This window comes from Lissotriton vulgaris, chromosome 3_1, assembly GCF_964263255.1.
Source record: "Lissotriton vulgaris chromosome 3_1, aLisVul1.2, whole genome shotgun sequence".
NCBI lineage: Eukaryota > Metazoa > Chordata > Amphibia > Caudata > Salamandridae > Lissotriton > Lissotriton vulgaris.
Genome location: NC_141689.1, coordinates 1,394,123,982 through 1,394,139,579, shown reverse-complemented (window position 1 = coordinate 1,394,139,579; position 15,598 = coordinate 1,394,123,982). Strand labels below are relative to the sequence as shown.

Below are 15,598 nucleotides of genomic sequence, written 5' to 3'. Positions count from 1 at the left end.
AGGCCTTCCATGAAAGCCTTAATTGCGGGTACCCTAAACAGGGATAGATGTTGCCTGTTTTGCAGGTATGCTGCTATAGCTGCAAGACGTACTCTAATGGAGGTGTAAGCAAGGTTACATTGCTGTAAGTGTAGTAAGTAGCAAATAATATTTTGTGCAGATGAGTCCATGGTGGGAGACCGAGTGTTTCGGTTTCTTTGCCAAGCCAGAAGGCGGGGCGTCGGAAACTTTTTTTTGGTTGTCTGACCGGGCTCGAAGGCGGGGTCAACACCAATCGGGGTCGGTTTTTTGGCAAAGGGACGTCGTCACTCACGGTTTGATGAACGTCGACTTCTTCGACATCAGACTCGTCCGCTTCTGACCCCGACCCGTCCTCATCTTCTTCCTCCTCCTCGGAGTTTTCGACCTCGAACAGTTCTGGGATTGCATCTGACTCCATCCTCGACATCTCGTGTCTTCGGGCTCGACGGTTTCTAATCGTCGACTTGGAGGAGAAAGCTGCGCAGGCTTCACAATCCCTGGATTCGTGGTCAGGTGACAAACAGAGGTTGCACACCTCGTGTAGGTCCTTGTGTGGGAATTTAGCACCACACATTGGACATTTCTTGAATGGAGTCATTTCCATGGATTGGACCACGTTGTAATAGGCCTCCCGGTCCCGTTGACGTAGAGTTGGAAATCTTCGGTGTTGACGTCGAAGCGCGTCGAAATGGGAATGAACTCGCGCTCGATAAACAATACCGTCGAATTGGAAAGGGAATACGCGCCGAAATATAACTTTTTCTCGAAGTCGATCCGGAGCGCTTCGATCCTCATCCGAACCCGATGGCGGATAAAAAACAATCTAACGATGGAGCCGATGCCGATGCCCATGCGCACTATCACCCAAGGGAGGAGTCACCAGACTACAAAAGACTTCTCCAAGAGAAAAACAAGTGCAATCATCCGAGCCCAACACCAGATGGCGATCTATTCATAATGTACCATCTGCAGCCCATATGCCTCGAACGTATATATATTAGGGTAAGGACGTTTTTAGGGTGGAAAAGGGAATTTGGGTGGCAAGGGTATTTTTAGGGTTTAAGATAGGTATGGGAATTTGAGGGGCAAGGGGTTTTAGGGTGGGTTAGGGTATTTGGGTGGCAAGGGTGTTTTTAGGGTGGGTAGGGGTATTTCTGTGGTAAGAGTATTTTGGGGATTTAGGGTGGGTAAGGGTACTTGGATTGTATGGGTGTTTCAGGGTGTAGGGTAGGTAAGGGTGTTTGGGTGGTAAAAGTGTTTATTAGGGTTTAGGGTGGGTAGTAAGGGTATTTATAGGGTGGGTAAAGGTATTTGGGTGACAAGGGTATATTTAGTGTGGGTAAGGGTATTTTTAGAGTTTATGGTGGGTAAAGGTATTTGGGTAGCAAGGCTATTGTTAGGGTGGTGATGGTATATGGGAAGCAAGGATGTTTCTAGGGTTTATGGTGGCAAAGGTATTGGGGTGGCAAATCTAATTTTAAGGTGCTACGGGTATTTGCGAGGCAAGGTTATTTTTAGAGTGGGTAAAGGTATTTGGATGGCAAGGGTATATTTAGGGTGGGTAAGGGTTTTCATGTGGTAAGGGTATTTTTAGGGTTTAGGGTGGGTAAAGTATTTGGGGGCAAGGCTATTTTAGGGTGGGTAAAGGTATTTGGGCTGCAAGGGTATATTTAGGGTGGGTAAAGGTATTTGGGTGCTAATTGTATTTTTAGGGTTTTGGGTGGGTAAGGGTATTTGTGTGGTTTAGGGTCGGTAAGAGTATTTGGATGGCAAGGGTATATTTAGAGTTTAAGGTGGGTAAGAGTATTTGGGTAGTAATTGTATGTTTAGGGTAGGTAAAGGTACTTATATGGCAAGAGTAGTTTTAGGGTGGGTAAAGGTATTTGGGAAGCAAGAGTGTTTTTAGGGTTTAAGGTGGGTGGGGGCATTTGGGTGGCAAAGGTATATTTAGAGCACACACACATATATATTTTCACTGAAATAAACGAAGGTTACAGGGACGTTATAGTTAAGCTCACATTTCGGTCGTACAAAACCAGAGAAATTAAATAGTTATATTTAGCTGAGATAACTATAATTTACGCTCCACAATGCACTGCTTATGACCACACATATTACATCACTCATGATATGGTCAGTGACATGTTATGTTATGTTAAAAATTTGTTAAAGCGCAAAACAGCTGCCCCAGCAACGGGGCGTCCCGGCGCTGAACCATAAAAGTACCTGAGGGGAGGGGTGAAACCGCAGGAAGTTTAGATTAGAGAGAACAGATGAGTTTTAATTTCCTTGCGAAAGGTGGTCAGGTTGGTCAGGGAACGGGTATGCAATGGCAGGGAGCTCCAAAGTTTCGCCCCTAAGACTTTGAAAGAACAGCCGCCCATTCTGCTGAGCCTGGTTCGAGGGACCGCCACAAGGTGCTGTCCTAAAGAGCGCAGAGTGCGCTGGGGAGTGTAGGGTACCAGAAGCGGACGTAAGAGTTCAGGACAGTCTGATTTAAGAATTTTAAAGGCAGTGGTGAGAGTCTTGAATTGAATTCGAGACTCAATCGGCAGCCAATGAAGTTTCCGGATGGTGGCTCTAGCAGAGCACCTGCGTGGAAGGCCCACCATGGCCCTGGCGGCTGAGTTTTTACCTGTTGCAGCCGTGCTATTTCTGTTTTATTGGCCCCTAAGAATAAAACATTGGCATAGTCCAACCGAACAAGGATGATAGCTTGGACGATAAGTTGGCGAGTACTGGAGTCGAAGAAGCCAAGTATCGGACTGAGACTCCTCAACAGACCCACACACGTAGCTGATGACATCTCATTTGACATTACTGATAACATCATTCAGTGGGTGTGAGTGTTTTTTTAAAAGTGTATGAGTATTAAACATATATACCAAGGCACTACTAAAGTTAAAATAGTATACTTTGTACACTACTAATGAGTGATACAGAAATAATAAGTGGCTGTGTGACTGTGTGTATCCGTGTGTCAGTAGGTATATAAGCAGGTGTGTGAGTGAGTGAGTGAGTGAGTGGCTGTAAGGGTGAGTGAGTGACTGTGTGAGTGGCTGTATGGGTGAGTGAGTGAATGTCAGTGGCTGTATGGGTGAGTGAGGTGGCAGTATGGGTGAGTCAGAGTCTGTTTGAGTGGGTGTTTGGTTAAATGAATTGGTGTGTGTGAGTTGCTGTATCGTAGAGTAAGTGTATGTGTGAATGGATGTATGGGTGAGAGGATTTGTGAGTACATGTATGGATGTGTGAATAGGTATGTTAGTGGTTGTGTGAGTAAGTGTGTGAGTGCTTGTAAGGGTGAGTGATTAGCTGCTTTGAGAGGCTGCATGGGTGAGTGGGTAGATGTGAGAGTGGCTGGATAGGTGAATATGTGGGTGTGTGAGTAGCTATAAGGGTGAGTGGGTGGCTGTGTGGCTGGCTGAGTGGCTGTATGGGTAAGTGAATGGTTGTAGGAGTAGCTGTAAGGGTGAATGAGTGGCTGTGCGAGTGCCTAATGAGTGAGTGAGTGAGTGGTTGAGCGAGTACTTGTATGGGTCTATGAAGGGGTATGTGAGTGGTTGTGTGGGCACGTGAATGGGTATATGAGGGGTTGTATAGGGGTGTGAGTCGGTGTGTGAGGGCTTCTGCGGATGATGTCATCCGTGATGTCATTTGAGATGTCATCAGTGATGTGACTGACCAAGTCATCAGTGATGTAATACATGAGGTCATACGCCATGCATTGCAGGGAGTAAGTTATAGTTAGCCTAACTGCTGAATTTCACTGGTTTCTACGAGTGAAATCTGAGCCCAATTATAACGTCCCTGTAACCATTGGTTTATCCAGTAAATTTCTAAGTTTTTTTTAATGTTATTTCCCAACTATAAATTCCTGGTAACCTTTGTTTTTTTAAAGTGAATTTCTAAGGTTTTTTACATTTTATTTCCTAAATATAACTACTAACCTTTGACAGTGAGTGTGTGAGTGAGAGCATGAGTGTCTCAGTACGTCTGAGTGGGTATGTGAGTGATTGTGCCAGTGTGAGTGGGTTTGTCAGTGTCTGAGTGAGTTTGACAGTGGGTGTGTGAGGGTTGTCTGAGTGAGTGCATGAGTCGCTGGGTGGATCTGTGACTGGATGCATGAGTGTCTGAGTGGGTGCATGAGTGTCTGATTGGGTCTGTGAGTGGGTGTGTGAGTCTCTGACTGGGTCTGTGAGTAGGTGCTTGAGTGTCTTTGAAAGCCTGTGAGTGGATGGAGAAGACTCCGAGTGGGTGGGTGTGTAAGTGTCTGAATGGGTCTTGAGTGGTTGTGAGAGTGTCTGAGTGGGCCAGTCTGTGGGTGGGTGAGTGTCTCAGTGGGTGTGTGAGTGAGTGAGTGAATGAGTGCTTGAATGGATCTGTGAGTGGGTGCTTGAGGGTATCAGTGTGTGTGTCTCAGTGGGTCTGTGAGTGGATGCATGAATGGGTGTGTGAGCAAGTCTCTCAGTGGGTCTGTGAGTAGGTGAACGAGGGCTTGAATGGATCTGTGAGTGGGTGCTTGAGGGTTTCAGAGGGTGTGTAAGTGTGAGTGGGTGCATGAGTGGGAGTAGGTCCTAGTGTAAGCTCCCCCTGTGATGGTCTTCCTGCCCAGCTCACCTGCCGTCCGCTACCCTCTGCTGTTTTTGGTTTTGTGCCTCCGCTGCTCGTTTTCTGCTCAAAGTTCTGTCATTGCTCCTGCCCTTTATTTTGCCTCCTTTTGCTTGCTCCTGACCTTTATTCTGGCTGTAGCTGCTAGTTTCGGACCTCTATTTTGCCTCTTTTTGCTCGCTCCTTGACCTTTATTTTGCCTCTTTCTGCTTTTTTATGACCTTTATTCTGCCTCTTACCACTGGTTTTTAACTTCTATTCTGCCTCTTATGGCACCTGTCTGTCCTTTTTGGCACCACTTTCTGCTCCCTTATGACCTTTGCTCTGCCTTTTTGTTTTTTTTTCTGACCTTTATTTTGTCTCTTTTGCTTGTGTTTGACCTTTATTCTGCCTCTTACTGCTCTTTTCTGTTCTCTATTTTGCATCTTTCTGCTTGTTTCTCACCTTTATTCTGCCTCTTTCTGCTAGTTTTCCACCTTTATTTTGCCTCTTTCTGCTCGTTGCGGACCTTTATTCTGCCTCTTTCTGCTAGTTTCTCTCCTTTATTTTGCCTCTTGGTGCTGGTTCCGAACCTCTATTTTACCTTTTTCTGCTTGTTGCTCACCTTTATTATGCCTTTTGCTGCTCATTTCTGACCTTTATTCTGCCTCTTTCTGCTAGTTTCTCATTTTTATTTGCATCTTTCTGCTCATTGCTGACCTTTATTTTGCCTCTTTCTGCTTGTTGCCAATCCGATCATTATTTTGCCTCTTTCTGCTCATTTCTCAATTTATTCTGCCTCTTTCTGCTGGTTTCTGACCTTTATTCTGCCTCTTTCTGCTGGTTTTTGACCTTTATTCTGCCTCTTTCTGATCTCTTTTCCCCGGGATCGTGGAGGGAGACTCATGGCCCAACGGTCACAGGCGGCCTGGAGGGAGCTGCTGGAAAAGCAGCTCCCTCTGTGCAGGAGCAATTGTTTCATGTATGCAGGCAGGGAATGAGATGAAACTTCCGCTTCCAGTGGGCGGGAGCACTTTGACAGCTCCTGCCCACTAGAACCTGAATGTTTGCTTGAGCTTGTTGGGATCTGTTGACACTAATGCCAAGCAAAAGCAACCACTATGTCCCAGGGGTGGGCACTCCGGGACGTAGCAGGAGCTGGCCATGAGGAGTGGCGGTCCCCAGGGTCACATATGGCTCCAGGAGGGGGATGCATGGCCCCCCTCCTTCTGTTTATGGGGGCCACATCGGGGAGGTGGTGGTCCCTAGGGCCGAGATTGGCCCAGAATGCACTGCCCCCTCAAAAAAAGGTGAGCTTCGGAGCACAGAGAGGTCTGTGAGCCTCCCCCCAATCAATTTATTTATAGCCCTGGGGAGGTGGTAGCTTTATGCTTACCTCCGAAATACTTACATTTTCATTGAAAGGCATGAGTGGTAAAGTCATATGCATGGTAAACATTTGCGTGGTAAAGACATATGTGTGGTAATGGATGCGTGGTAAGGCATACATGTGGTAATGGCATACATGGTTCCGTCAATCATCCCTGCAACAATAATATAACAGCTTGATGCTATCCTACATTCAGGAATAGTGCATTTTTCGCCCTTTCATGCCTGGGCTTGGAAAAGCATCTAAATAAATGTTTTCTGGTGAATACTATAGGCAGAGTATAAAAGTGCATTCCCTGGTGCTGGCACAAACTAAGGACACAGAGATAATTCCTGTAACAAGTATTGCTATTCCTGCTGCCACTGAAAATGCATACATCTGACGCTACTGCAAGCTCACTGAAATGTTGAGCGTCTCCTTGGGAGTAGTTTCAGGGGATAGCAAAGTCTAGCAGGCATGGCTTATGCTTGGTGGGTTACGTAGGTCATACATCTAGCTTAGGTAGCACATGTATGATGTGCAATAATTATAATCTCATAGAAATGTTATCCTTTAAATCTTAAAGAACAGTAACACTTAGGAAATATTTTGGGAGCTTTAATAACTTCTAATGGCATTAATCTTCTGAAACAGTCACACAGTTACTAATTTCTAGAACTCAGCGCTCAGGCTCTCATTTAACAAGGTAGGCCCTCTTCTTGCTGAAAAGGACACTGGCTGTGTCCTTCAGCCGCACCACAGACATCCTTACTCAGTCCTTAAGGTATGGTAGGTACTCTTAGATGGGAGACAACCAAGTTTCCAGTCTCTAATGCTCACCCTCCACAACACAAGTTGCAGAGCTCCAAGAGTGAAAAGGATATGCTACCGGGGACAAACTTGAAGAGAGTTAGCCCAACAAGAAGTACTTTAATACATACTCAGATAAATCCTAAGCATAAAATGACAAATATACACAACGTTAAACAATCCTGCCTAAGGGGGTCTAAAAAGGATTAATACAGTGCAAAATATTCTGCTTCTTTGGTTTGTCAGATGATTTAACTAATAGCAAAAATCCTTGCCTCATGGAAGCCGCCAGGAAAGACAGCTATGGGGCCACTAGGTCAGGGACAAAACAGACTCACCACAGCGAAGACAAGAGCTGATCTTTCCCGTCAGCGCTACACACTTGGAGTATGACTCGAGCCTTGCACAGCCTATAGGCCAATTCTTTCAGCTGCTAGCAAATAGTAGCTACACCGTTAGGGCCCTGGGCATGCACTTCTGCCTAGCCCTGGTCCTGATCAAGGGCTACAAAAACACCACAGCAGCGCCCTCAGCACTTTCCAGTCACCCAGGCCGGCAACATCTTCTTAGATATGTGTGTGCAGTGGCAGGAGCCTATGAAGCCATCTCCTTCAGGGGTCTGTCAAGCAAAGCTACCACAGGGCACAACAGGGCCACTCCCCAATGCTATGCCACTATCCCTAGAAAGAGTCCAGTGGAAATCCAGCGATACAAATTAAAAGCAGGTACGTCGCTAGTCCTCAACATTCGGGGCAAGCAGAAGAGCATTGAAATGGAACACTTTCTCCCAATTGAATTCGCAGTTCAACCTCCCTGTCTAGTTGGTCATAAAGAGAGACTCCCGACCAACTGAAATACTGCTAAATTATCTATTACCTACAACTGAAAGTATGTGGGGTCAGCCCACTGAATTTCGTAGGCCTAAACAGCGTATTGGTAGAATTTCGAGATGGTGAAAGTCTTGGATATATGGTGAAATCAGCTATAATGTGTGTTCTAGATACAACTTTAAATTCTGTTGACTTGAGGTTTAGTTTTTTGCAAGTCTACCAGTGACAGAAAGTAGAAACTATAATATTGATGAGCTACAAATCCCTGGGATGGCACAATGTAGCTAAGTAGGGAATGTTCTGTTCTTAGAATGGGTGACAGCAGAAAAATTGGGAAATGTTAAGCAAGAGAATCGATCGCTGAAGTGAAGAGGGGAAGAAGAGAGGAATGAAAGATGCTGAGCAGTGGAGCCTTTAAACTGAGGAGAGACATGAAACAGAGGTGTGAGGGATGCTAAACATGGGAGCCTCTGTGTTGCAGGGACATTTAAAGACTAAATTACACTGTTCCCTTAGCTCATGCAAAAAAAAGCATAATACAATGCACACACAGGACAAACTGAATTGTGTGAGCATGCATATTGGGAAACAAAACCAGAAAATACCTTTAAATATCCTGTTTCTTTGGCAAACCCTTTAGTCTTCCTTAGCAGCATCCCATAGCACATTCAGTTTGGTGATAGTTAACATTTTGTTCCCCCATTTAACACACTGAATCCAATGATTACATGTCATTGTGAAACTTTGCTTAGCTTGAAATTACAGTTTAGCATTAACACAAAGGGAATCAGACTTCTTACCTGTGCTTTTTTATTGCTTTGCAAAAGCCAACAGAAATGCAAGATCCCAATTCGGTCCTGTAACCATGCTGTTCTGACATGCCCAAATTGGAAACCACCAAAGGAATTCTCTGACAAACTCTGAAAGTAAAATTGAAATCATGTGAAATGTATGGACAAATAATTTTCATTTTCTTTCTTTTTTTTAAACTTTTATTTTTGCATTTTATATATTTCAATATAACAAAGTACATGGGAACCAGTGCCATTGTTAAAATTAAAGAATGTAGGTACACAATCATCCCTCTGGTATATTGAAATAATCTCTCTGGCTGTCAATACATAATGTAAATTTTAGCAATACAGACCCAAACCGAGGTACACAACAGCTTCTATTCGCACATATATAGTGAGGTTCAATGTCCAATTTAACTCTGGTTTTCCCATCCGAGTTCGTATCTAGTGCAACATAGTCATTAAAGGCAGATCAATATTGCACCCCATGCCTCCAAATCCTCAGCGACTTGGTCTGTGCGAGAGAGCTTCATATGATGTTCCTCAGCAATACCCCATTCCAACACATCTTTTACCCATAAACTCACACTTGGGAGTCTTAGACCCATCTATCTTATCGCTATCCTTCGTTTCGCAAGGAGCAATATCAATTTAAGGAGTTTATATGATGTATTATGCCCCTTGGGTCTCTTGATATCCCCCAACAGGCAGGCACTAGGGTCAGGGGGACAACAATGTCCACTACGTCAGACACCGTGTACCGCCATTTCCCAGAATTTATAGACCTCTACATAATGCCAAGCAAGATGTAGGAAAGTGGCCCGTCATCCCTGTAGCGCGGAAAAAATGCCCCTCAACTCGAGTCAATGCAATTGAGCCTGGCTGGTGTCACGTAAGTATGGTGTAAATAGTTAAAATGGAGTGGTTTAAACCAATTATTGGAAGACACCTTTTTAACTAGATTACATGCAGGATTTTAATCTGCATCATCCAGAGACCCTCCTAATTCCGTCTCCCATGCGGCTCTCGCCTTACGATCTCTATTACTTTGGTCCTCGCGGAGTGCCCGTGCAAGAGGGAAATGAGATGTCTATCCTCTCCCCATCGGAGTAATCCCCCAAGTGTGTGCGACGGTGGTGGCACTGCTGGGTAAGAATTGTCCCTGCCACACTTCGAATGTATCCTGAGCTTCCTGGAATGTGATGAAAGTTTCCTCTGGGTATGGATCCCCCAACCACACGGCATCCTGCCCACCCTCCACCTGTCCATGGACAGATCCAGGTTAATAGAGTTGAAGGGCTCCAAGTCCCACATGGGTAACTCCCTGTCAAAGGGGGCTCTACGTAGTGTCTTATTTACTGCGGTTTTCCACAGTCCCGCTGTGTGTCGGATTAAGTAGGGTACGGGTCCCTCTGCTCGCCCCCGCATCAAAAGGCATGGCAACGTTGTCCCCTCGACCATGCCTTGGAGGAGTCTCTTCTCCCAATTGTCCCCGACGTGTGCCAGCTAGCAGCATGCTGGAGATGGGCCGCATCGTACTAAAGGCAAATGTCTGAGATAGCTAAGCCACCATCCTCCATAAACCCTTTTCAAGACTGAGAAAGCAACCCTACAATGTTTCTCTGCCCATGCTAACGAGATAAAGAGACTAGAGTCCAAAAAATGAACTCCTGCAGAGGAAATAGCGCATTTTGTATTAAATATAAACATTGTGAAAGGAAGACCATCTTTGCCACTGCTGCCCTCCCCATAACTGACAGTGGGAACGTATTCCAGAACTCAGTCATTTAGTGAGTCCCCTCACCAAGCGATCCAACATTAAGGTGATGGTGTTCCACTGCTGTCCTAGTAACCATACGGCCTACGAATCGAAATCCCTCTATTTGCCATTGGATGCCCAAATCTGGCAATTGGTCTTGTGGTAATAGTGCCATTCGGGCCAGGGGAAACAACAGTTTTTTATTATTATTTATTCACCAGATACCAGTCCAAAATCCTCCAGGCTGTGCATCAATACCGGAACTGCCTCCGTCGGGGATCGAACGTTTACCAACGCATCATCTGCATATAAAGAGATAATATGAGTCTTTCTAACTACACGTATACCCCATTCCTCCAGTTCCTGGCAGAGCCAGATGACCATGGGTTCAATGGCTAAGACAAATAGAAGTGATGAAATGGGGCTTCCCTGTGAGGTTCCCCGCTCAATCAACCATGCCTCAGAGATCTCACCCCTCACACGAACACGGGCCACAGGCTGCGTAAATAACAGCTGTATCCAAACCCTGAAGACCGGCCCAAGACCCATTTCCTGCAGCACTCTCATGAGATAGTTCCACCTGACAGTATCAAATGCCTTCTCAATGCCTAATGACACGAGGGCAAGGTCCTCGTCTGATTAAATGGTCTCATGTAATACATGGGTCAAACGTTGTAAGTTAAAGGTTGTGCTACGTGCAGGCATAAAGCCACACTGAGCTTCATGGACCAAGGACTCCTTGTAATTGTTTCGCCCGTAACTTACAAAGAATCTTAACATCTGTGTTGATCATAATGATGGGCTTGTAGGAGGAAGGGTCCTCAGGATCTCCGTCTGGTTTCAACATAAGGCTAAGGATTCCGTCCTGCATAGTTGGGGGCAAAGTACCAAGATTCTGTGCTTCCATAAAGACAGTTAACATTTGTTCCATCACCCCCCGGAGCCTTAGCTCAAATCCCAAAGTGAGTATCTAGCCCGGCATCTCGTGGAACCTCTGCCGCAGGCCCAGCACACAGGGGAGCCACTGCGCCATGTAGGGAGGGTAGATGGCAGCACAGCCTCGGACCACACAGATCCGCAGCCCTCAGAGCCTGAAAAGGGGGGGTGGATGTCTCAAGGAAGGTTAGCATCACTCCCATAATACCTGGCTCATCATCGCCGGTCTGGCCCAGGTAAGTTCTCTGGCCAAGAGCTCAGCTCGCAGGCCGCTCCTGGCCTCCCGGGTATTGCAGGTCTGGCCTTCACTGGCTTCCGTGCATCCCAGACCATGGTAGGTGAAGTTCTATCCCCAGTGAGGCTCCGGCATGCCAAAATCGACCTCCATCGCAGCGGGGCATGAGTGGGAGGCAATCCCGTAAACTGTGGCGTAGGGAGTCCAGTACACTCAGAGGATATTGCAGGGTTTTAGCGGGGCAGTCACAGAGCAGCCCAGGAACGCATCCTGTCAGCCATCTTGCTTGCCCATGCCTCCAATAATTGTCTTTTTTTAAAATTGTTTTTATTATTTTTATTTTCATTTTCAGTCAAAATAAAAATGTAAGTCATATCATTGGTAGGAAAATCATTGTACATAGACCATTTTACATTCACATTTGCAGTAAAGTTCTCTAGGAGACAAGGGTACAATAATACATTCCATAAAATCTCATCTCCCTCTCTTTCCCCTTCCGGCCTTTAACAGTAATTCTTTCCTGTTGAGTTGTGAGTATGGCTCAGCGGGAGTCACTGATTGTATTCCAATCTTACGGGTGCAGTTGATTGGTATTTGTTCCCCTCTCTTCTATTTCTAAACCACAGAAGCTCAGCCATGGGTCCCAGATCCTCTTAAACGTTTTGGGGCAGCCTCTAGCCACATATGTTGTCTTCTCTGCCCCCATATACAGGTCCATACCAGCTCTTCTCTCCTTTAGAGTGGTCATATGTCGCGCTCCCCATTTCCTGGCAATGTCCCTTTTGGCAACTATGAGCCCTAATTTACATAGTAGCAGTTCGTATCGAGGAAGATCAATCTCTATTGTTATACCCAGGAGTACATATTTAGGCTCTAGAGGGATCTGCGCTTCCAGTATATCATTCATTTCTTTTAGTATCCGGACCCAATAAGTCTGGACATATTGGCACTCCCATAGTGTATGCATATATGTACCTCGTTTTGAGTTGCAGCGCAAACAATTGGGTGACCCCTCTCTCCCTGTCGCATGCAATCGAGCCCGGTCATAGTAAACCATATGAAGGATTTTGTATTGTATGAGCTGTAGTCGCAGCTTAATTGCCACCTCTCTTGGTTGCATCAAGGCCTCTTCTCAGTCAATGTCTTTTAATGGACCAGTGGTGTCTTCCCATTTGGACCGTAGGGACTTTAGCTGATCAGGCATGTTATTGAATAGAGTTTTATACGTCCAAGAGATTGCCTTGGAGGGTATTCCCTATTGTAACAATCTGCCCTCCAATGGTCCATATTCAGGGATTTCAGTTGTGTCTACTTTCTCTGCCCTCCAGGTATGTTGCAGTTGGAGGTATTTATATTCTTGTGAGTGCGTAAGTTGATATTCAGCTTGTAGCGCCGAAAAGGGGATTAAATGGCCACCTTGCAGGATATTACCCAGCCTGGAAATTCCAACCATGTCCCACTTCCTGAAACCCTTCAACCCGGCTATTTCTGAGAGCGTCCTGCTTTCCCATAGTGATGTCGCCCTTGTAAGTCTCCTGTCCCATCTCATTTGCCTCTCTGCCCCCTTCCATACCTCAAATGATCTCTGTGTAGCAGGCAGCAGGACCCTAGTGCCTGCGCCTCAATATATGTAATGGAGGTGGATGTGATTCAGAGCCTTTCAAGAGCATACGTTGAGTGGTCACCCGCCGCATGTACCCATTTGTTGATTACAATGAGATGTGCTGCCCTATAATAGGACTGTATATCTGGGAGTGCAATCCCTCCGTTGTACTGGTTGCGTTGTAATGTCTGTAGCGCCACTCTCAGGTGGCCCCCATCCCACAGCAACATTCGGAGGTCATCATTAATTGTAGTAAAGATTGCTTGTGGAATTCTAGGATACGTTTTCTGTAAGATGTAGAGCGGTTTTGGGAGGGCAATCATTTTATACATAGTTGCCCTACCAAACAACGTCAAAGGTAGTCGCCGCCATCTAGCAACTTTGTCTTGAAATTCTGTGATGACCCGCTTAATGTTTTTGTGTAATCAGTTTATCTTGTTCGTGGAAATGAACAGTCCTAGGTATTTAAACTCATCTTTAGTAACTGGGAGGAGTCCACGTATTGTGTCTGTTTCAATAATACCTCCCACAGCTTATAGGTTTGATTTGTCCCAGTTTATAGTATAGCCCGTATGGTCTCTGAATTTCTTAAATAGCTGTAATATTAATGGGAGTGTATCATCAGGGTTAGTTATGTAAAGTAAGATGTCAAACGCATAGAGCGAGATCTGTTCCACATTTTCATTGTATTGGAAGCAACTTAACCCAGGATGGGATCTTTTTAGACATGCCAGTGGATGCACTGCTAGGGCAAACAGCAGGGGGGACAAGTGGCAGCCCTGTATGGTTCCTCTTTTAATTAGAAAGTCTACAGATAGCGTCCCACTTTGGCTCTTGGATTGGTGTAGAGCAGGTCCACCCATGTTATAAAGCTTTGCCTGAATCCGAATTTTACCAAAACTTGATGTATAAAAGACCAGTGAACTGTGTCAAAGGCTTTTTCCGCATCTAGAGAAAGGAATAGTTGCAGGGTGGACTTATCCTTCACCGTGTCTAGCCTTTTGGCCGGGCGACAGAGGTTAAGGCGCGTAGCTCGCTGGGGCATAAAGCCTGATTGGTCTTGGTGGATAAGGGCCAAGACTACTGTTGACAGCCGAGCTGCTAGTATGGAGGCCAAAAGTGTGGTTTCAATGTTGAGCAGCGAGATTGGGCGATATGACCCACAGTACTCAAGCGGTTTCCCTGGCTTGGGAAATACTACTATCATAGCATTACAGAGGTCTGCAGGAAGTAATCCCTCCTCCCAGGCTGTGTTATACATCTCCAGCAGATGAGTACTTAAGCAGTAAGCATTTTGCTTGATGTTTTCAGCCAGTAGTCCATTTGGACCTGGGGTTTTCACAGATTTTTACCTGCTAATTACATCTAATACTTCTAACAGGGTAATATTCTCGTTTAGGCATTCATGATCGACTCAGGTGAAGGAGGGGGTCTCTATCTCCTCAAGGTAGGCAGCTATATGCAACTCCTCTGCTAATGGCCTGGCATCATAAAGTCTGTTATAGAAGCGGACAAATGCCCCTGCTATAGTATTCGCCGTGGTATGTACCTCTCGGTTTTGATTCATCACAGTCACTCATCTCGCCTCTCATTCCTTCCTGCCCAACCAGACCAGCAGTTTCCCTGCCATGTCTCCCAATTCATAGAGTAGATGATGCGAGGCCTGAATTTGTTTCTGTACCTCCCTTTCTGTCAAAGCAAATCCATGTCTCAGCACCCACTACAAAACCACACAAACCACACCTTTACACCCTTCTATCCCAGCTACCACACATTTCCATCACCTACAAACAATACACAGCACTAACCTATACCACAAACCAATCCACTCATCACGAACACAACCCCATTCCACACCATACTTAAATACATCCCATACAAACACACACTCTCTGCTTCAATTACTCCTAACAGACCACTTTTTATCACTAACAAACATATAATCAGCCATCCATCATTTGTCCAACCAACAGCCTCCTCTTCCTTCTACCATAATAACACAAACGCACAACACATACACTGCACAACACCATACTTTTTAACTCTTGCAACAAACCAATCTAAGACAAACTCTTACCTCTACTTCATTCCCTCCTACACAAAACATACACTCTACTCATTAACACATCATCACCCCCTCTACCTTACAACCTCCTCTAACAAACAATACCATACGAACAAATTCATTGCATGAAACAAATACAGCAGCACCTCTTTTCACTACTCCTCAAAAACAAAACATATCACGTACACCAACACAACAAGATATTCCAAGCGCAACACCTTATAATACTTACCCATCACAAAATACAAACATACACCCACCTTTCAAACCACACAAAGGAAGAAACATTAATGCCAAGCTTTCTCTCTTCCACTACACCTAACACAGATACAACAATACAGCAACTCTCTTCCAAACACCTCAACCATTGGACAATTTAAAACCTTACTACATGACCCACATGCTGCACCACCATCCCGGACTCATACACCATCCGCCTTAAACACACACAAACAATATAAGCGACGTGCCACGCCTCACAACTTCGCTTCCCCATGTCTACTGCACAACAATGTTACACCACGAAAACAACACAGCACACCAACTCACTCTCACACACCGTCTCCACCACCTACACACGCAGACCCAT

The 15,598-nt window shown here is 45.4% G+C and overlaps 1 protein-coding gene across 1 annotated transcript in view; it reads right to left on the bottom strand.

Moving 5' to 3' along the window:
- Positions 1 to 15,598, bottom strand: part of ABRAXAS1 (abraxas 1, BRCA1 A complex subunit) — a 272,612-nt gene that overhangs the window by 85,734 nt on the left and 171,280 nt on the right. Inside the window, exon 6 of the mRNA XM_086961866.1 lies at positions 8,418 to 8,537. Within this exon, the coding sequence (XP_086817992.1) occupies positions 8,418 to 8,537 (120 nt within the window). The remainder of the gene's footprint in view (positions 1 to 8,417; positions 8,538 to 15,598) is intronic.